General features: G+C 42.1%; 1 protein-coding gene and 2 long non-coding RNA genes across 12 annotated transcripts; 1 reads left to right on the forward strand and 2 right to left on the reverse strand.

The window, feature by feature from the left end:
• Positions 1-2,544: 2,544 nt before the first annotated feature.
• LOC307017359 (uncharacterized protein) lies at positions 2,545-20,305 on the reverse strand. 10 transcript variants are annotated; one of them, XR_013802145.1, is made up of 6 exons: positions 17,569-19,384; positions 9,604-9,712; positions 6,154-8,294; positions 5,201-5,388; positions 4,864-5,015; positions 2,545-4,780 (listed from the first exon to the last, which is right to left on the reverse strand). XR_013802145.1 is itself a non-coding variant. In XM_079646931.1 (4 exons), the coding sequence occupies exons 1-4, from the start codon at positions 19,164-19,166 to the stop codon at positions 7,036-7,038; spliced, it is 1,182 nt and encodes a 393-aa protein (XP_079503057.1). In that variant the 5' UTR covers positions 19,167-20,305; the 3' UTR covers positions 7,005-7,035. The 10 variants fall into 10 exon arrangements, 1 of the variants encoding a protein (XP_079503057.1); XR_013802146.1 differs by having other exon boundaries at positions 5,206-5,388; positions 17,569-19,342; XR_013802147.1 differs by having other exon boundaries at positions 5,159-5,388; positions 17,569-19,342.
• Positions 9,734-13,679, forward strand: LOC307017361. Its single transcript, XR_013802153.1, has 2 exons — positions 9,734-11,597; positions 13,493-13,679. It is a non-coding gene; the product is annotated as an uncharacterized lncRNA (long non-coding RNA).
• Positions 14,330-16,363, reverse strand: LOC307017362. The gene is made up of 2 exons (XR_013802154.1): positions 14,643-16,363; positions 14,330-14,429 (listed from the first exon to the last, which is right to left on the reverse strand). It is a non-coding gene; the product is annotated as an uncharacterized lncRNA (long non-coding RNA).
• Positions 20,306-21,705: the final 1,400 nt, after the last annotated feature.

Below are 21,705 nucleotides of genomic sequence, written 5' to 3' on the forward strand. Positions count from 1 at the left end.
CTCCAAAGCCAAGAGCTAACCCCAGAGAAGAGTCCCCTATGTCAGCTGGTGCTGAGGCTAGCTGCCCCCTCTCAAAGCCACTCTGACCAGTCTCTCAACAACACTGCTCTCCAAACACCAATCACAGTCAAACGCATTATAACACAATGTAAAGACAACTATTTACAACATTGGGAAGAAGAAACTAAAAGCCAAAGTAGATTAGAATGTTACCTGGCTCTAAACAGAGAGTATGAGCTGGCAGAGTATCTCTCTACTGTCAGAGATAGAAAGCAGAGACAGATCCTAACCAAGTAGAGGCTCAGTGACCACAAACTGGCAATCGAAACAGGAAGACTCAAAAGATCCTGGCAACCAAAAGAGAACAGAACATGTGGTCACTGTACGACAGGTGAGACTGAGACAGAGATTCACTTCCTCCTGAAGTGCCAAACATTCAACCAAGTAAGGAGCATTTACTGGAACAAGCTGAACTCTGTAATCCCAGGTTTCAAGGAGGTTGATGACCTCTCAAGACTGAGAGTACTCCTAGGAGAAGGAGACAAGGCACACCTTGCTGCCCAATATATATACACATGCCACAACCTGAGGGACAGTGAATGAGACACACACACACACACACACACACACATTGAAATGTAATTGTATCACTGTATATATATATCATCCATAATATGTAAACATTTGAAATGTATGTTAATGGTGTTAATTATTTTGTATTGTGATGCTTTGGCAACATTGTTTAATTTAACTTTCATGCCAATAAAGACCTTTTGAATTGAATTGAATTGAATTGAGAGAGAGAGAGAGAGAGAGAGAGATTGTGTGTGTGTGTGTGTGTGTGTGTGTGTGTGTGTGTGTGTGTGTGTGTGTGTAGGAAATGAACAGTTAGAATTGACTGCTGTCAGTTGGAGTGATGACATCATCGTGTTCCATTGCACAGGTGTTTATAGTTGAGCTCAGAGCCCTAGAGAGAAAGAGTTACGACACTCTTTGATGTCGCCGCCAGCCGGTCACGTGGTAAAGATGTTTTTCATATTTACATGATGTGGTTACACTTTGTATGGATTGGCACTATTTCCAAGTTTCGTTATTTAACGATATTTTGAGGGGAAAGTGTGGTAGCACAAGCAGGCTATGTTGATGTCACTGCCAGGGCAGTCACGTTCGTAGTATAGTTGCGCTGCGCTGTCATGTTCTTCTATGGGACAGACATGTAACGATCAACTATCTAAAAATAGTTGTGTTAATTAAACGCAAAAGGGGTTCTTGAATGAAATAATATTATAAAAAGGTAAACAGAAATAATAAACGGATAATCTGCTCTTCCCACAAAATAGTCCCCACGGAAATGTATTAACTAAAGTCTATATGCACACATTAACAAAATAAACAAAGACAGGTTTTCTGCGTTATTCAAGTGTATTCACAGTTTTTCGAGCTAAACAAATAAAACCCAACAAAAAGTTGTTGGAGCAGAGCCTCTGCTCCGCGCGTTCCTTTATGAATGGGTCAGATTAACAGAGGAAGAATTCAAAACAACCAGGGTAAGGTTATAACAACAATCTGTTTTAATGGTAAAAATACATAATACAACATCAATCACGAAGCACTCCGCAACAGCAGCTTCAAAATGCAGAGTACTCCGGCTCTGGTTCCTCCAGCTGGAAGAGATCTTACCCCTTGGACAGCATGAGGAAGAAGAGAGCGAACTAGAGAAAACACAAGCTTTCATACTAAAAACACAGGAGGAGGTGTGTGGATGCTTCCACCAGAGGGGTCACCCATTGGAAGAGACCAACACGATGGCCTGTCGTACCCAATCAGCGCGAGCCAGCCAGGAGACCCGGAAAACTAGAGTCTCTAACATTTGAGGCGAACCAGATACATTCGGTGTCCGGCACGAACCTGCTGCAAATAATAATTGTGTTTATCTTATCTTACAACTTGCAGCCAGCACACACACATTCTTCTATATGGTTCCCTGTCTGTGGCCCCCTTCCCCCCTCAGGTTACCACACACAAGTTAAAATATGTTTTAAGATATAGTTGTTATAGTTGGCTAAATATACGTAATACATGTAAATTACCTTCATATCAATAATAACGAGGAAAACATTACTTCTGCTCTCAAGCAGTCCTACTAGTGCTTTTCAAATAGTAAAACTTCACAGCAGATTTAACGCACACGCTTTTCATCCTGCAGCATTCCAGAGGCTTGAGCTGTTTCTAAAGAATATTCCCTCTGGGTTTAAATGAGTCTCACTCACAAAGATCATGAATACATCCAAATACAAAGTTTCACTTCCCTTATTTCCAGCTTCTTGTTACACATATTGCTATTAGTGATACAAAGTAATCAAACACACATATATTTCAAGATATATAGACTCCCCTGATATTTTCACATGCTGTATCTAATGGAGCATGTCTCCTCCCCCAGCTCTATCTTCTCTGTCCTGAAAAGCTGCTTCCATTTCATAGTAATTAAACATGTTTAAGCTAACTACTTCCACAATGTTTGTAGCAATTTAGTACCCACACACGAAAGAATAAAACAGAGAAATCAAATAAAACACACACACACATGGATATATGGTGACATTATGGTGACATTAAAATGAATATACCCGAAATACACTGTATCAAACTTTCTGCCCCCCTCAAAGTCCACTCGCGATACATTGAAATTGTCTTTACTGCCTAATCCAGGCCATAGTGTAGTTCATTGATACAAAAAAAAGGCTGTTGCTCCTGCGCCCGTCGGCGGCAAAAACAGAAATGTTTGTAGGCCTTTTCGGGCTATAATCCACAAAAAAGGAAAACACGATGATCGGCGTGGCACAAAGGAGCGATCTCACCCTGTGTTGGAGAGAATCTCTCTCACTGTGCGCGTCCTCTCCAGGGAGACGTGCTTCGAGGTTGGTCGATGCAATATCCACATACGGTTACTTTCAGTTACTTCCCCCGTTGCATTTTAACATAGATAGACATGCTGAGGAAACTTAAATATCCCACTGAATACCCGCATTCACCACACATACACTTCCTCCTCCCGTGAGAACCACCCTGGAACCACCCCTGGCATCCCGGTGACGCGCCCACTAAAAAGCCTCTGGGCGCGACAGGTGAATCTGCAAATGAGGCTTGCAGAACCACACCCTCAAACCTTACACAAAAGTGGACATTTAATGACTGTAGTTGCGAGGATAATACACATGCATCATAGATTTTTCATTTCATTCTAAACTACATGTCTTAACCTTTTCCCCTGCCCCTACAGTTTATAAGACACACTGAGATCAAACTGCGACTGTCACAGACAGACAGCAGCGATTGCGTTATTGAATGGTAAATATATATATAAAAAAACACGCACACCCAAGTACTTTTTCAGCTGTAATTGCATTATTGCATACTTTTTATTGACAGTTTTGCATTTGGAGAGGCAGGGTGACAACGGAAAGCTTGGTAGCCTATTACTTAGATACGTTTTACATTTTTGGAGGGAAATGCTTGTGTTCATGTTAGTATGGGTAGCATTCATGTTAAGACTATGAATATCATTTTACCACAACAGTGGATGAACAATTGATATATGTGTTTGACCAAGAACAACAGGAAGAACAAAGTAAAAGGGACGAACAAATGTGTGAACAAGTATTAAGAACAGTATATGGAAAAAGTGATGTGTGTTAGAACAAAACAAAGTAAAATGAATGAGAAGGAGAACAAAGAGGGTTAGGGTTAAACAGAAAAAGATTAATTCAGCCAAAAAACACAATTTGTTTAATCTAAAGTGTAAAACAATCTTCAACACAGACCAAATTAGTGCCCTTGGACAACAAAACATATGGTGGGGCAAAGAAACGATAAATTAAATTGAGACAGAGTGGGAGACTGAAAATGATTACTATGATAAATATTAAAGCTATATACAGAAAATCCTGTTGAACCATGGTTCAAAACCACTACAGGATATAAAACCTTCCAAGCCATGATCTCTGCCTGAGATCAGGACCACTCAGAGGAGAATGAAGCACATCAAACTGGAGTCAGGAGTGTGAATAACACATTTTGGCCAAAACAAATTGTTGCTCACCAATACAGTGGCTGAACAATGGACACCAAAAAGTGAAAAACAGAAGCATAATTGTGCGAACAACAATTGTGTGGGGGGGCATTTTACACATATTTACAAACAACTATTTACAAAAAAGCAACTATTTATAAAAAAGCAATACTATTTACAAAAAAGGGTGAGGGTAAGCAACTATTTACAAAAAAAACCCATCTGTTTCGAGGCCTGAAGATCGGTCCCAAAGGCAGCTGGAAACCAGTCCAGACAGGACTGGTGATGGCCACAACAACAATCCTGGAGGTCCAGCATGACCTGTTGAGACAAGGGCACAAATTTGTTCTCACAAGCCGCTTCACTCAAGACTGCCTGGAAAACACATTTTCGTCCATTCGTCTGAGGAACTCTGTCCCAACACCTGTAGAGTTCCAATATGCACTGCGCGCTGTCACCGTGGGCCAGTTCCTATCGCCAGTGTGTACTGGCAGTTACGTGGAGGATGGATCAGACCACTTGGCAGACTTCCTGGACACGCAGAACAGCAGCTGCAGTCCTCCTGACGTTCTGAGAGTGGGGCAGCTGGTAGACCTGACAACACCACCTGACATCACTAAAACCGAGTCCTGTGTGCTCTACCACCTTGCAGGATACATCGTGAAAAGGGTCATCAGCTTCTCACTTTGTGACAGATGCCAGTGTGCCCTATAGTGAAAAATGTCAGTGATGGTGAAAATGAGAGAGCTGGTCTGCTGGTATTAAAATAATTTAAAAGGGGTGCACTTTACCGTCCATCTGATGAGGTTTTCACCCTTGTTCAGAACGTGGAGCAGCTGTTCCGTGTGAAGACGACGATTCCCTCATGGAGTCCTCAAATGCAGTGTCACAGCTGGAACAAGAAGCCATGTTGCTGGACAGCAACCTTCCCTCATGCCATGACCTGAAGAAAAAGATCCTTTCAACATACATCAGGCTGAGGTTAAGGATTGCATCAAAGTGCATCAGGGCTGAAAGGAAGGATAAACATAAAGGGTATCTTGGCAGCAAGAGTCAGAGTAAGAAGGCAAAGAAGACCCAACAGACCTCTGCACCGAAGGTCATAACATCTAGGCCACTGCCAAACACCTTACTCGTTGCCATCGATGTACTTGGCATCTCCATTCCCAGTCCACCGTCAGCAGCCTCCAGCCTCCTCTTCTTTCAGCAGTCATCACCTGCAGCCGTTGCCAGCACCAGCCTCCTTCAGCAGCAGCACCCTCCTCCATTAGCAGCACCCTCCAGCAGCAGCAGCAACAGCCATGGCTGACATGAGGCTGAATAAAAAAAAGTGCTTATTATTTTTTTTAAGTGTTTATTTTGTTAAAAATAAACATTTTGGATGCATGACCATGTTTTAGGCTCATCCTTCATTCACTGCTGTAGAGTAGCCTGTTCAGTAGGCTATTATTTTTTTAAGACTGAATAATACCTTTGAAGAACAATCATTAAACTAGTGTGTATATTACAATACAAAGGAATCTATCCTAGCATGCCCTCAAGCATTAAAAAGTAGCGCTAGGCTAGTTGTACAGTCCAGATGAGTTAACACGGAACAGTACAAAAAAAAACTAAGTACAGTCAACATGTCACATAATGAAATGTTAGTATATCCCAAAATTCAATCAAATATTAAATGAAATATTTATCACAAACGCCACCTCATTTCTACTAGTGCAAGCAGTTAAGTCATATCATACAGAAAAAGCCGACTAAGGATGGCTGACACGGTCAGGATCGGCAGATAAAAGCCAAAATAACAAAAAAAAACTTAATCAATCTAAATCCTGCTTGTTAGTTACCCAGCATCATTGATATAAGCTGCTAGCGATTCATTACTGACGTCTTACCTTCAAAGCTGACGAAGTCGCGCTAGCTAACTAGCAGGCAATGCTAGCAAAATTGGTTGTAACAACCAAGATAAAATATAGATAATTACGCTGTGCATATACAAATGAAGACCAGTATAAGCATCATAAAGGGCCTCTGAGACAATATAGACAGTTGACAATTCAAAAGAGTTCAATATTTCAGCAACTTACCTCTGGAACTAATCAACGCGCCGTAATGTAAGTGAATGAGGTCCAACACCCAAATGACAATATTTGGAACTATTTCGATGTCCATACCCCGGAAGTAGGCACCGCCATTTTTTACAACGGAGGTCTATGGGAGTGTCCTAACTCTTATATCTTTATGACTCTGCTTGCGGGTAGAAGCCTACTCTTGGTTTAATATTGTCACTGAAATTTGTTAAAGTTATTCCTATTGTGTACTGGTGTTGCACTCAAGGACTCAAGCGGACATCACTTGTCTTTTCTCACTCGTGGCAACTTTATTGTGAACCAAAAACTCCGTCACAGTTCTCTCAACCACCGAGGAAGAAACGCTCTTCCTCACCTTCACGCCCACAGGCGGAGCCTTGTGGCGAAAACAGGCAACTACATGCACCAACTAACCCTGCTTCAACAGTAAACATAACATGCAAACATTCATACATAGTTGGCACAAAGACACTAGACAAATAAACATAATATATCGTGAACTATATCGTCACACTCTCCCCCACTTACAAAATGTCATCTCGACATTTTCCTTTACACCTACTAATCTTAAACAACTACATGGGTAGTAACACAAGAGAATGGGCCATTTTGAATAAAACACTACTTCTTAATGAAATGCACAAGCTGCTGTTCACTGCAGTTGTGAATACTACTGATTTGATCAGTTTTTATTTTTTTTAAAACCCAAACATTTGCATCTTTAATGCATATTACAAAACCATGAGTTCAAACTGTTGAAAGGGTCATCATTTTCCTTTCTAAATCAATTCTGGAACCCAATCCACACAACACAAATTTCAGCCAACAATCACATTAACACAAGGCACTTTAGGTATACTTGCAAAGAGGCAAGGAGTGTCATTTACTTTTTTTTTTTTTCTTATTTATTTCCAAGTCCATTACCAGGGCCGCCAGTAGCCATTTAAAGCTATCTCTTTGGTGGAAATGGTTCTCTGCGAAACTAGGCTGGCCAAGTTTGTCATAAGTCAGAGTCTGTGGTTGCTTTCTTTGTCGTCTTGGATACATTGTCCTCTGCTCCAATTCTTCCACTGTTTCCTCCTCTGAGCTCTCTGTAGCTGTTGTCACAACATCCTCCTCACCTTCGTCAGATGTCACTGTTTGAACCTGCTCCTCTTGTTCCTCCTCCCTGCTTTGCAGTGGCTCCCTCGTTCCTGAGATCATCTTTCCCTCTTGAGGATGGAACTTCTGAGCAGAGGGGTTAAGCGCAGGCATCCTTTGGTGTTCCGCTGAAGGCCAGGTGAATGTTACATCATTAAAGTCATCATCTGATTCCTCATCAACATTTGTTTGTTGTGTGTACTTGGTCACAGATGTGTGTCTGTTTGTGTAATTGTTTCTTTTCTTTGTTCGAGTTGGGATGGTAGCCTGATATCTGTCATCTGTGGCTGGGAGGAAGTTACATGGTAAAAGTAGATTCCTGTGGAGGATCCTTGTCCTGCCTCCACCACTTTCAGGCACTACCTCAAACACTGGACTGATGTCACCTTTCTGACTTTTGACAACATAAATGTTGTCTTCCCAGTAGGAGCGGATTTTACCTGGTCCTCCTCTCTCACCCACATTTCTCACCAGGACACGACTGCCAACCTGCAGTGTGGGGCCATACACCTTCTTGTCATACTGTTTTTTCTCCCTATCAGCTGACTTGGAAGCATTTCTGGAGGCGATGTCATAAGCCTGGGGCGACTGTGGCTGTGAGGGAGTGTGGTCGTCTTTCAACCAGAAGGTTGTGGGTTCGATCCCAGCCCATGCAGTCAACATGTCGATGTATCCTTGGGCAAGACACTTAACCCTGAGTTGCTCCCGATGGCATGGCCAGCGGTGTGTGAATGTGTATGCATGTTAGTTCCTAGAGTAACATACACTGCTCTGTATGAATGGGTGTGAATGGGTGAACGACATGCAGTATGTAAAGCGCTTTGAGGGGTCTTAAAGACTGGATAAAGCGCTATATAAGTACAGTCCATTTACCATTTACAGTCCATTTATAAGCCTCAGTCATCCTCTTTCGCCACTTCTTCACATAGTCCTGATAGGAGCCTGTGCAGTCCTGATTTTCAATTCCAAACAGCAGGTCAACAGGCAGTCGGGGTGGCCTACCAAATAGGAGAAAGAATGGAGAATAGCCGGTGGCTTCATTAGCTGTGCAGTTGTAGGCATGTACGACTTTAGTGAGGTGATTTTTCCAGTCATGTTTCTGTTCTTCAGTAAGTGTTCTCAGCATTGACAGCAACGTCCTGTTAAATCTCTCTGTCTGTCCATTTCCTTGGGGATTATAAGGAGTAGTGTGAGACCCCCGAATGCCTGACAGTGTTTTCAGGTGGTGAAGCAGCTTGTTCTCAAATTCCCTCCCCAAATCATGATGCAGTCTTTCTGGGAAACCAAACTTGAGACAGAAATCATTAAACAGTTTGTCTGCAACAGTCTTGGCTGATTTGTTGGTAGTTGCATATGCTTGTGCGAACCGAGTGTAATGGTCCATTATGACAAGTACATATTCATAACCCCCCCTACATTCTTCCAAATGTAGAAAATCTACAGAGACCAGCTGGAATGGGTGAGTGGTTTTGATACTCATCATAGGTGCGAGTGCGTGTCTGTTAGGTTTTCTCTTCTTTAGACACTTACACACGTTTGTCACAAAATGTTCTATGTCTCCTTGCATTTTGGGCCAAAATAAACGTTCTCTTATCAAGTTTACTGTCCTTTCTGTTCCCAAGTGTCCCATTTCGTTGTGGAGCTCCTTCGGAACAAGTGGACGGTATACATCTGGGAGCAAAAGCTGACTTTTTGTGTGAGTTTTGCGGTGCATAGTTCCATCTTCTCTGATCTCAAGCCTACTCCACTCTCTGACTAGAGCTTTAAATTCTGGGCCCTCGTGTTTCAGTTGTTGTACAGTGGGTCGCTTGTTTTTCTCTTTGTGTCCATACATTTGGCCCATCACCTGATCTTGATGCTGTGCTGTCTTTATTTCTTCCCTGGAGAATGGCTGTATGGCACTGAGCATATTCTCTATGTCTATCTGTGTTTGTAGAGCATTACAAGAGACTGAGTGTAGGAATGGGCTGTTCTCTTCCTGATGCACCAAAATGCCCTGCCCTGTTGCACTTACTTCTTCCTGGCAAACAACCTGTGTGTATTGGTTCACATAACTTTCAAAATCAAGTGGCATTCTGGGTAAGCCGTCTGCATCTGCATTTGCTTTGCCTGGTCTCTACTTGATTTTGAAATTAAAATCTGCCAACTCCGCTACCCATCTTTGTCCCACGGCATTTAACTTTGCTGTTGTCAGTATATCTGTCAGTGGATTATTATCAGTATATACCACAAAAGAGGGAGCATGAAAAAGATAGTCTCTGAAACGCTCGCAGATGGCCCACTTCAGTGCGAGAAACTCCAGCTTACCAGAGTGCAGGTTGTAGTTTCTCTCTGGAGGGGTGAGCGTTCTGGATCCATAAGCGATCACCTTCAGCTTGCCATGACTGCGTTGGTACAGCACTGCACCAAGTCCTGCCTGTGAAGCATCAGTGTGCAAAACAAACGGTTCATTCAGGTCTGGGAAGCCTAGGATTGGAGGGTTAGAGAGTTTGTCCGCTGGAACCTGATGATGCTTTTCAGTCCATGTGACTGGTGATGATGAGGTCAACTGCCCGTGTTTTGTTTTCTTTACTTTTCCCTTTTTAGCCACATTTTGGTTTTGTGGTGAAGCAGGAACAGGGGATTGGGCTGCCAACAGTTCATACAGGGGCTTTGCTATGACAGAGAAGTTTTGTATGTATGTCCTGTAGTAGGACAGGAAACCTAAAATCTGTCTCACTTGTCCCACTGTGTTAGGGCGTCTTTCCTTCAGGGCCTGCACTGGAGCCACCTCTGCCGGGTCTATGCTATGCCCCTCTTTTGACACTATCCTGCCCAAGAACCTAACTTTGGATTTAAACAGTTCACATTTTTTTTGTGTGAGCTTCACTCCATGTTGCTGGTATCGGCGAAGGAATGTTCTTACCTGCTCAACGTGGTCAATGAAGGACTTGCTGTGAACTAAATTGTCATCAAGGTAAGGCAGGCAAATATCATCACGCAAACCCCACAAACACTCCTCCATACTTCTTTGAAATTCAGCTGGAGCTGAACTCAGGCCAAAGGGGATCCTCACCAACTGATACAGGCCCCATGGTGTGATAAAGGCAGTGAGAGGCTGACTTTCTTCATCTACAAAGCCTTGGTGGTACGCCTTGCCTTGGTCAAGTACAGAAATTCATGAACTCCCAGTAAGACTGTCCAACATATCTTGTATGCGAGGAATAGGATGTCTATCTGACACTGACTTCCTATTTAGCTCACGGTAGTCTACACACAGTCTCAGTTCCCCTGATTCTTTTCTTACACACACTATAGGGTGAATAGGGTGACCTTGATTTAGTGATCCAGCCCTTATTAATCAAGTCCTGTAAATATTCCTTTACCTCCTGATGTAATGGCTTGGGAACACAGATATAAGTCTTCTGGACAGGTGTCTGGTCATTTAGGGTGATGTGCACACGCAGAGAGGGTATGGAGCCAACATAATTTTCATCCCGAGCAAATGCTTTACACTCCTCCCTTAACACTTCTCTTGCTAAGGTTTGCTGGTCACTAGTCAAGTGATCTAAAGTCACTGGGGGATCCCAGGTTTCATCACAGTCAGTAGTGGGGCAGCTTGTACCTGAGTAGTCTGTGTTTTGCTGTGCATTTTTGTCGGGACCTGGTTGTGTCTGTCCTTGTGCCGCTGGTTCTGTAGCTGCTGGGTACACAGCCTTCACACTCTCAATGTGTCCGAGGCTAACTCGGGGGCCTAGTGTGACACTGTGTGCTGTAGTGTTAATAACTGAAACAGGGACAGTGGCAGAGTTACCTCTTCTCATAGTGAACAGTACTTCTTGGATGTGCAATCCCTCAGGTAAGCTGGTGTTCATAATAGAGAGGCGAAGTCCCGCCCATCTACTTCCGACCCATGGGACCCCGGAAGCGGAAAATTATACATTGACGTCAATGGAGAGAGAAAAGTCATCTTTCGATCCCGTTTGAATTGTGCCACGAATGACACATATGATGTTTGTCAAATTAAAAGAACATTTTGCAAGTCAAAAAAATAAAAATGTGTCGTAAAACTGTGAAGTTACAATTTTTTTTGTGTGAAACCGCTCAGTGAACTACAGGTCTCTGGTCTCGCACAATACGCGTCACCATCACAAAGATGGCTGTCACGTTAGTACATTTCACCTGTTTCTTTCAGAATGAGGCGAAAAAGTATAAAAAGAGGTGAAAATCACTACAAGTCTGGGCATGTTGAGAGCTGTACATACACGAAAGGGAGCGGTTCTGTAAGAGCCAGCATGCGGGACCGGCTTTACAAGGTTTCAGTGAGTAATATGAGTGCAATGTCTAAGGTTAATGTCAGCTAGCTAACAAGGTACACTAACGTGTTTTGTTTTAGCAACTAGTTTTCTCCTTAAGAACTTTGTGGTGTCTGTGTATGCTGTGGATAACATTAGTGTTCACAAGAACAAGATACACTCCCGTGTTTTGTTTTAGTTGCTCTTCAGATTGAAGCGGCCAGTTCTATATCGACTATATGTGTGATCTCCTTTTTACATCTCGTTGTGTCATTTGAGTTTATTTGCTGTGTGTAGATTCAAGGATTTTGGTTATCTTGTCCAGGGATGCAAACTTGTCACCTTTCGGCGAAATTCTCCGTTTTGAATCCAAAATAGGTCTTTTTTATGATTCCTGTAGATCTGCAATAAAAATATTTTTGGGGTATGGGAGGGGGTCTGGGACCCGGATTAATGTGCGGCCGCGAGCTTTTTTTTATATATTATAATGAAGCGCGAGCTGTGTGCTCGAGTCTTCCTGCCTGTCGGCTCTGCTCATGATGTATAATAAGCCTCTGCTGCTCGGCTATGATGGTCTAGCTTCAGCAGCTACATTACCTACGGTGCGTTCGTTAATATTAACTGTGCGTCCGGAGTCACTGTGGCACAGACTGGACCGCTGGTGAACAGCTGTTAGAACGGGCCGTTCAGGTGTTCAGAGTAGAGCTCCCTGTCGGAGCGGCAGAGCGTGATATGCACTGAAAAGTTTTTTTTCCCCGTCGCAATATTATCGTTGAGCTAGCTAACTAGCATACATTGTCACTATCTGCTAACGTTAGCTTTAGCCTTCGTTTTCTAATCGTTTTTTTCATAGGCTATAAACAGAGGTGGTATAAGTATATATCTTGTAATTGATTAAAAGTAGAAGTACTCAGTTCTTGTACTTGAGTAAAAGTAGAAGTACCAGAGTGTAGGAATACTCTGTTACAGTAAAAGTCCTGCATTCCAAATGTTCCTCAAGTAAAAGTAGAAAATTATTATTATCAAAATATAGTGAAAGTAGCGACAGTAAAAGTAGTCATTTTGCAGATTGGTCCATTTCAGGATAATATGATATGTTTTATAATGACTGATCATTAAAGTGTTATCAAAGCTGGTAAAGGTGCAGCTAGTTTGAATGACTTTGTATACTGCAGGCAGGGTAGCTTTTGGATTTACTCCAGGTGGAACTAAAGTCTGATTTAACACTTGATTATATTTCACATCATTCATCCACATCTGTAAAGTAACTAAAGGTATTACATACATGTAGTGGAGTAAAAGTACACCATTTACCTCTGAACTGTAGTGGAGTAGAAGTACAAAGTAGCAAAACATTGAAATACTTAAGTAAAGTACAAGTATCTCAAAATTGTGCCAAAGTATAGTACTTGTTGAGTTTATGAACTTGGTTACTTTACACCAGTGGCTATAAAGATAGAAAGACTAAGCCTTGCACAGAGGCATGAAAATACATTTTCAAAATGCTCAACAGTGCTGCCAAAATTATAAACTGACTGCTACACAATTAAAATAAATGCTTTTTATATATTTCTATTAGATGTGACTCTATGGCGTTTCTGTTAATATTAACACTGCTGCTTTAGTTGTTCTGACTGCTAAAATCCTGTTATTCCTAATTTTAAAGCCGATATTCTGTGGGGTCAGGGGGCTCGGATCCTTGTCACCTTTTTCATACCTGATGAGTTTGCATCCCTGTTGTCAATTTGTTTGGTTATCTAGGCACAGCTGTGTGTGACTCCCTCTGGTACACTGGTATGTGTTTTCCTAATGTAGAGAGCATTGATTAATTAATAAACTACACACTGACTCTAGATCCTGACCAAATCCTTATTTTTTGATCAAATGTTTTTCAAAAAAATGTATTGTATATTATATAACAGCTGCACATCACAGACCGGAGTCTCTGCTGCTGTGGACCACGATGGAGGCGATCATCCTCCCCATCCCCAAAGACCCTGCATGGCATGGAAATCTCCTCCTCCTGGAACAATTCTACACCCAGCATATGCTCCCTGTGTTGGCCAGTAGAGAGGAGGACATTTAAATAAACATACTCTTAACACCCTCGGACTCTGCGTTGTGTTTCGTATGTGTGATGGGGTGTTATGCAGAGGGGAGGAAAACAGGACACAGCAGATTGGGATTGTGGTGGAGATGCTGAGCAGTTATTTAATTGTTGCGTGTAATTATTATTATACTGCGTGCTTCTTAGTTATTCCATCTTTTGCTTTAACATGGATCTGTATGTAACTCTATATTTACTTGTTATCTACCACACTTCCTTCTACATCATACACCATCATTATACATGGTGTATATAGGATATATATTTATTTGTATACATATCTGTAAATTGTATAATTTTATTTTTCGTATTTGGGATTTCTCTTTTGTCCACTCAAATACACTTGGCCCTTTCTCTTTTCCATTTGGAAAGTGGCAGCTGCATATTCTGCTTTTCTCATCTGCTCCCTGTCTGCTCATCTACGATGAGAAAATTATATAATTAATTACTAATAATCATTTAAACCTGTTATTACCAATATTTCACAAATTCTTCATGTAAACTTAAGAGTACAGCTGTATGTTGAGTATGTCAACTTTGCTTGGTTCATCTTACTGGGGGGCAGCTACATGGATGTCAGTGCAGTCCACAATCATTTTGCAGCTGAAGGCAGAATGAATTTATTATTGACTCAGAATGAAGCACAACTTCATGTCATACAATACATTGACTTTATTTGTAATTGTGTAAAAAAATATGAATATTGATTAGCAAGCAGGACCTGCAGGAACAGAGAATGGTGATGGATGGAGCTGGGAAGAGAGAAGAATAAAGAAAACAGATTACTTTATTATCGGATATTAAAAATTCAATTTCAAAACAAGTTGCCGCTCCTACAGTTTTCTAGTAAAGATGATTTCACATGAGCAATGCAAAATATCACACTCAATACGTGTGTCTCTGGGGGGTGCATTGTGCCTTTGATGTATATAAATAATATACCATAACCAAATACTATTACGTACAGTGGAAATCAGGTTGCCAGAGCAGGTCAGTCCAGTGTGCTTGTTCCTCAGGGTCTCAGCAGTTACAGGTGAGGTAAAGAAAATAAAAGAGAAAAAGGTCAGTAACAACACTTTAAAGTAACAACACTGAATAATTATCTCTTTTAATAATTTTCTCTCAGTAATCACTCAACTACTGTCTTTCCAACAAACAGATTGACTCACTCTCACTATCATCACAATGAAACACGTCCAGAAGAATGTCATGCAAAGCTGCCTGCCTTCCTTCCTTCGACTCTCCCTGAACTGCCTGATCTTTTAATGGTCAATGTTAACCATTTGTGCAGATAGCATTAAGTAGAAAAGATCGCTGATACTAATGTGGGGTTAGCCTACCTCCCGCCCCCTTAGCACCTGGTGGAGGGGGCGATAGGCTCCTCTTCAAATGTTTCACAAAATACTTACCATCATGACTACTCTTACTGTTTAACATTTCGGTTTACTTCGTGTTAAGGCTAATACAAATGACAAGGCTAAGTAATGTAATATAATGCTAACTAACATGCTCGCTACTAGCTAGGTAGCTAACTTAACTATGTTCCATGCAAAACATGTATATTACCTGATATGTTTGGTCCAACGACTCCTGGTCCTTTCATCAGACGGGAAGCGATAGAACGAGCAAGTGGTATGATCTCTTTTGTGATTACAACCTCGTACAAAGCACACAGGCATCTTGTAAAAGTGAATTTATTGGAGCAATCTCTTATATTTATTGGAGGGAATAAATCAGTCTTCTTCTTCCTCTTTGCTTTGCGAGTCACAACCAGTCTTGGAGCATTATCGCCTATGACATCACTTACGCGACCCAGAATGCATTTGGGATTTGTAGTCTTTCTAGTTGCGTATTATTCATAGTCTTATATTTCAGCAGTTTTACGACAAACTGTGACTTTTTTTGCATGGAAATGATTTTTTAAGATTGACAAACATCATATGTGTCATTCGTGGCACAATTCAAACGGGATCAAAAGATAACTTTTCTCTCTCCATTGACTTCTATGTATAATTTTCCGCTTCCGGGGTCCCATGGAGGCTCCCGGAAGGGGAGGGACTTCGCCTCTCTATTGAGCTGAACAACATGACAGTGTCCTCTTCAGTCTGCATGCGTGTGCGACATTTCACTGTGGTAACTTCACCTTGGAGAAACACAACTTTATCCTTGCCTGTTTCTACTATGGTCTCCTCAGAAGTAGCTTGATGAGTGTGTATTAGCTGGATAAAAGTGTGTGCAGCATAAGAGTCAATTTCAAAAGCACCGCTCACAACTGCTGTAGTGCTGTCACTTCCTGCTGTGCCCTTCTGTTGCTTTAATTGTTCATTGATCACTTCCTCTATTACATTAAAGCCAACTATAGGGTCTTCTGCCACATTTTGATCACTGGAAACTAAAACTGGCACTAGCAGACTTGCACTAGAAGTCTCTAACCCGCTCAGTTGGAACTCTACTGGTATCCATCCCATAAATGGGATTTCTGTTCTATTTGCAGCAAGTCCATTTAGTGCAGGGGTAGCTAACGCGGTGCCCGCGGGCACTAAGTCGCCCGCAGGCGGGAAATTGGTCGCCCGCGTGCATGTTCTAAAAATAGCACAAGTCACCATGGAGCTCCGTCTAAACAAATTATTGAATACATTTTTAATTTTTAAAATGACAATATTGAATATAACATTTTAAAAGCACACATTTTGTATATACATATGTAAGTGAAATGGAGATTTGGTGCGTGAAATTGAACTCTGACCCAAGATAGGTTCAGAGTTTAACTCCACGCACCAAATCTCCGTTCCACCTTTAGCTGAGACAAGCTAGCATGAGCAGCTACGATCATCGGCCTCATCACCACACCGCAAACACACACACGCACACACACACACACGCACACGCACACACACACCATACTTGCCAACCTTTAGACCTCAGAAATCGGGAGCATTTCAAAATGCAAAATTGTGGATCGCCGGAGCTGTTAGATTAACATTAACATGCTTATTGTAGTTGTAAGTGCACACAGCAGTGGTGAGGATCTCAGCCTGCCACTGACGTTCAACCAGAAAACATCAGCAGTTAGCTGTTAGCAGTTAGCAAACAGAGATCACAGCTCCTCATATCGTTTCAGAAACTAGACAAAAGTTAAACAAGTACAAACCACAGACTGTCTGTGTCATGGTGAATACAGTCGCTGGTTTATTTATGTCTGTAGGCCGTTGTTATGAGTGTGGAATGAGCATATACAACGTTAGCTTAGCCTGGTCGACCCAATCTCCATTCAGAAAACAAGCATTTTAAAACGTTTTTCGCCTGCTGTCTTGTCTGCAGACTTGTCAAGCATTAATTCATGGTTTTTACTAAACGGTATCAGTATGTTGTTACTTCGGCATCATTTAGAAACGTGTATTACAATTTAATCACGGTAAAATATGTTCATTTTGTTGTAGTTGTAGCGCGTCTTGTTTGAATGATGCGAGTAAACACAGCTGGCAGCAGCGGTGAAACCGAGCGATTAGAGCGAAGTCGCGTCCGGTGTGAACGCAGCATTACAACGACCCCTGATAGATCTGGCGAGAATGTGTAAATATAGATACATTTTCATAACAAAACAATGGGGTTGCTATAGCAATGGTAAATCATTGTTAATAATTATTGTGAGGAATAATTAATATTAACATGTGATCGCCATTGTTCATTTATTACTGTTGCCTGAGCACCCGCATCCCACAATGCTGTCACCGGTCAGTTATCGAAAGTACATTTTACCATTTTCCGTTTGCCAATAAGTTTAATAAGTCTTTTATCTTCTTTAGCTGAGAGGTAATTAACTTTGCATGTGTCTGGAAAGTTGTTCTTATGTCTCTTGGTTTCTGCTAAGTGTTCTGCAACTAAACTTACTGCTTTACACAGAGGTTTGTGTTCTGGCCAATGATGCTTCTGACAGGACCTGGAGCAATAAACTGTACTTGAACAACCTGCACATGTCACAAGTCTCCTGGTTGCATCCTCCTCCTGTAGACAGTTGTTGCAGCGGTGGGACCCTGACGGCTGTTGCTGGATTACTGCTGGTCCCCTTGCAGCAACCCTCCGAAGTTTCCCTGCGCCTGGCGTGGAGCTCTGCATCCTCTGGATATGTGTCCCAGCTGTCCACACTTGAAGCAGTGTCTACAGTTGACTTCCTCTCCTTTGTCCTGGCAGTCCCTGCACGCTCTTCTCCGGATGCTGTTGTTCCCTGTAGCTTGCCTGTAGTTCTGTGGCCTGCCAGTGCTCATGGAAGCTAACACCATACGTTTCATTTCAGCAACCTCAGTTTGAAGCTCTCTTACCAGAGTGTGCATCACAAGCTCTTGTGGAGGTTGGGCTCTCTTTGTCTTCTCCTTGTGGGTGCCTTTAGCATCCTCCTGCAGTGTTTTCTGCATGGAGGGGTCAGGTGACTTGTCCAACTTATTGTTAGTTGTCATTCTGGGTGTTTTGGTGTTGTTACGTTTGAGCTTATTTATTCTTTCTGCCTCAAGGTTTCCTGCTTCATTTACTCTTTCAATCAGAGTTTCATCGGTCACCTCCATGTCATCAAGGTATGGCTTAATCTGGTATTTTATGTTATCACTGAGCAGCCCTGTACCAACTGACCGTAGAAACTTCTTCTTGACCAGGTCTGCACTGTAGTACTCCTCCGAGTCTCTGTCCTTGGATGTAAACAGCAGTCTATCTTTTAGTTCAATAGCTCTGAACAAAAACTCTTGTGCTGATTCTTTCGGCTCCTGGGACATGCTGATACATTTTTGGTACAGATCTGAAGTGTCATCTTCATTGTAATGCCCCTTTAATATGATCTTTAGCTGAGGCAGAGTCAATTCAGTCTTTATTTCTAGCATGTCACGCAGCTTTAAGCCAGGGCTAATGGCCCTTATCACAGCCTCGATTACTTCCGACTCACCATGACCCTTGCGAAGCCCGCTCTCTATCTGGTGTATTAGGTTGGTATATGACAGTTTGTCATGCTGCCCTACTTCACCGATTTGGCCGCAGATGCGGAACTCTCGCCTGATGGTTACCTCTGGCACCTTAGCTGTGAATAGTGGCCCGCTAGTGCTGCTGCTGACGCCATCTGATATGTTTAGTTTTTCACCCAGCATCTTTAGTTCGTCTTCCAAACTCTTTCGGGACTGCTGCAGCTCCATATATTTATCTCTCATCTCAGTGTCATGGCGGCGCTCGCGCGGCTTTCTGTCTCCGTCTTCTGTCAGGCCCTCCATGAAAACTAGCAGCTCTTGGATTACTTTACATGCTTCCTCTGCATCTGCTTTTTCTTCAATTTCGTCAATTTTGTTTTCTGCTATTTTGAATAATGTTCTTCTGTTTTTATCAGCAAAAGTATCTTCTTCATCATCTTCTATACAATGCAGATATTTACAGACCTCCACCATCCGGTCCCGGTTTTGCTGACTCAGAGTCAGAGCAATGGTGGCGCGATCTAGGAGAATCTCCAAATCCATATTTTCCTCACGGTACAGTGTTATCTTTCTTTTCCTGGTTCGTCTCAGGATAAAAGCCCTGTTTTAATCTGTTTAGAGCTAATATCCTGGCTAGCTCACCAATATATGTTGCACTCAAGGACTCAAGCGGACATCACTTGTCTTTTCTCACTCGTGGCAACTTTATTATGAACCAAAAACTCCGTCACAGTTCTCTCAACCACCGAGGAAGAAACGCTCTTCCTCACCTTCACGCCCTCAGGCGGAGCCTTGTGGCTAAAACAGACAAAGAACTAAACTAAACTAAACTAAACAAATAAACATAACACATCGTGAACTATATCGTCACACTGGCGTAGCTGCTTATTACCAAATTAGCGCAAACTAATGCGCAAACTGGGTCATGTTAAGGCTAGTATTATTATTAGTACATTAGCTTGTCACCAAACTGCACACATTTTTTTTGTACTATTTCGGCGTGTGTGTGTGAACGGTTTAATGTAGTGTCGCCGCCGCTGTGTCAAGTGTAATTATAAAGACGATACGGCATCACCGAGCAGTGAGGGGGCATGTTGCGCTGGTGAAAGCCCGGTGATGCATCCGGCTGACGAACATAGAACTTAACCTCGCTGTGTGGGAGATGCAGTAATAATTGGTTGTGCCGGTCGCCTCGATGGCGGGACTTGTTAAATATGTTCGTTATTCTCGCGTCCAGGAGAGAAGCTTTAAAATTAGACTAAATGGAGTCTCTGAGAAGATTCAAATGGGATACTTTAATTAACTAAGGCGCGGTAGTGTTACAGACAGAATATTGTTCAGGCAGAAAACAGCTGTGATCCGGCTCTCGTGAGCAAGAGAAGAGAGCGAACCCCTCGTCCGGTGCTGTTATATATATCCTCTGCTGGCTCCTCCCCGCAAGCCGGCTCGCCTCGTCTCTAATGTCCGTTGTTGCATTTAAAACAGAGGATTGGTACTTTTCACATTCAATATATGCTTAACACGCCTTTTCTCCTCATATTCTCTTTCATCACTTTTCATGTAACACATTCTAAACGCTGTAATCAATACTCTAAAAAATACAGAAAATACTTCACAGCTGGTTTGGTTTCCGGTCATTCCGGATGTTGTCATATGCTACTCTCGTCTGTAAACAATAATGTATTCAAATAAACTGTACCTTCATTTAATATTCAGCATGGTAGTATCTCGACATCTATAGTTGTAGTGTTAAATCAGTAGGTTTCGGTTTGCACCACTCCATGTCATTTCGCTGCTAAATTCACCTCTTTAGGAAATCGTATTTTAGCCGCATGCTAAATGCTAACCGGAGATGAAGGCTTTTCAGAATAAAAGCTTAACAACTGGTTGTGCACGAGAATTTCTGTTTTGTTCAGTATAAAACATCGTTTAAACTGACGGTATGTTTAAGCTACATTATACCATCAAAACATTGATTTTAATTTCCAACAGACTCCCTTCTTGTTTATGCTGGAAGTGATTGATGCGGCGTTGATAAAGCCTCACATTTATAGTACCTCGGTTAAAGTGTTATCCAGTTCTGTGATGCTGTGCTAATGTGCTAATAAGAAGCCTTGTAGTGTAATTTTCTGTTGCTGATAAGACCATTACTACGTTCGGGGTGATAATACGTGACTGTGAAAGCTTAACAACAATTAGAAATGTCCCCCCCTAATATAAATGTATTTCTTTTTCTTCTCATGATTTCTCATGCCTGACCGGTGGTTGTTTCTTCAGGCTTTGACACATCGTATTGGACTACTACCTAGGGTGGCCATCCGTCCGGTTTTAGGTCGGACAGTCCGGTTTTCAATGTCTGTGTCCGTCTGCCGGCGCAGCCTTGAGCCGGACGCTCATTTGTCCTCCTTTTGAGGTGATCCCCATTTTATACTTTTAGGGTATAAAAAAAAAAATAGACAATTATACAAAGAAATACAAAAAATAAGTTATGTGTAAGTATATATCCCTGTAAGACTTGTGGTCTTACAAATTATTGGCTGAATGTGATGTCAAATAAATATCTTGTATTTCATTGGTTAATAAACGTAAACAATTAGCCATGTGCTTCTTGACGTCACGTTCACGGCATGGCACTGTGGCACAGAGTGACGTTAGCGCTAGCAGACTAGCTCATGAGCCAACTCCGCCTAGTTAGCGGTAGGTTAAACCGCAGAAATGCCGAAACGAAAGACTTCATTTAATCCTGAATGGTCGAAAGAGCATGGATTCCTCACAAAAAGCCGAAAGGACGACTTCCATGCTTTTTGCACGTTGTGTCGTTGCGATGTGGAGGTAAGTAGCAAAGGAAAAGGTGCTGTCGACAGACATGCTAACACAGATAAGCACAAAAGCAACGATCAAAGCGCAGGTGCCTCTTCACTTTTATCGTTTTTCCGTGAAGCTTCATCGCCTCAAGGTGACAAAATCTCTGCAGCAGAACTTTGTAAAGTTTATCATGCCGTCAAGCATCACCAGTCATACAGGAGTGTAGACTGTGGAATAAAAGTTGATCGCACAATCTACAACGACTCATCAATAGCAA

Source organism: Notothenia rossii (genome assembly GCF_949606895.1).
Source record: "Notothenia rossii genome assembly, chromosome: 8".
NCBI classification, from domain to species: Eukaryota; Metazoa; Chordata; class Actinopteri; order Perciformes; family Nototheniidae; genus Notothenia; species Notothenia rossii.

Coding starts and splice junctions, on each gene's coding strand:
- LOC307017359 (XM_079646931.1), bottom strand. CDS start 19,166: ATGGATTTGGAGATTCTCCTAGATCGCGCCACCATTGCTCTGACTCTG. Junction 8,295..9,603: donor AAACTACAACCTGCACTCTG/GTAAGCTGGAGT, acceptor CCTATTTGGTAG/GCCACCCCGACTGCCTGTTG. Junction 7,425..8,169: donor TTATAAATGGACTGTAAATG/GTAAATGGACTG, acceptor CCTGGCCTTCAG/CGGAACACCAAAGGATGCCT.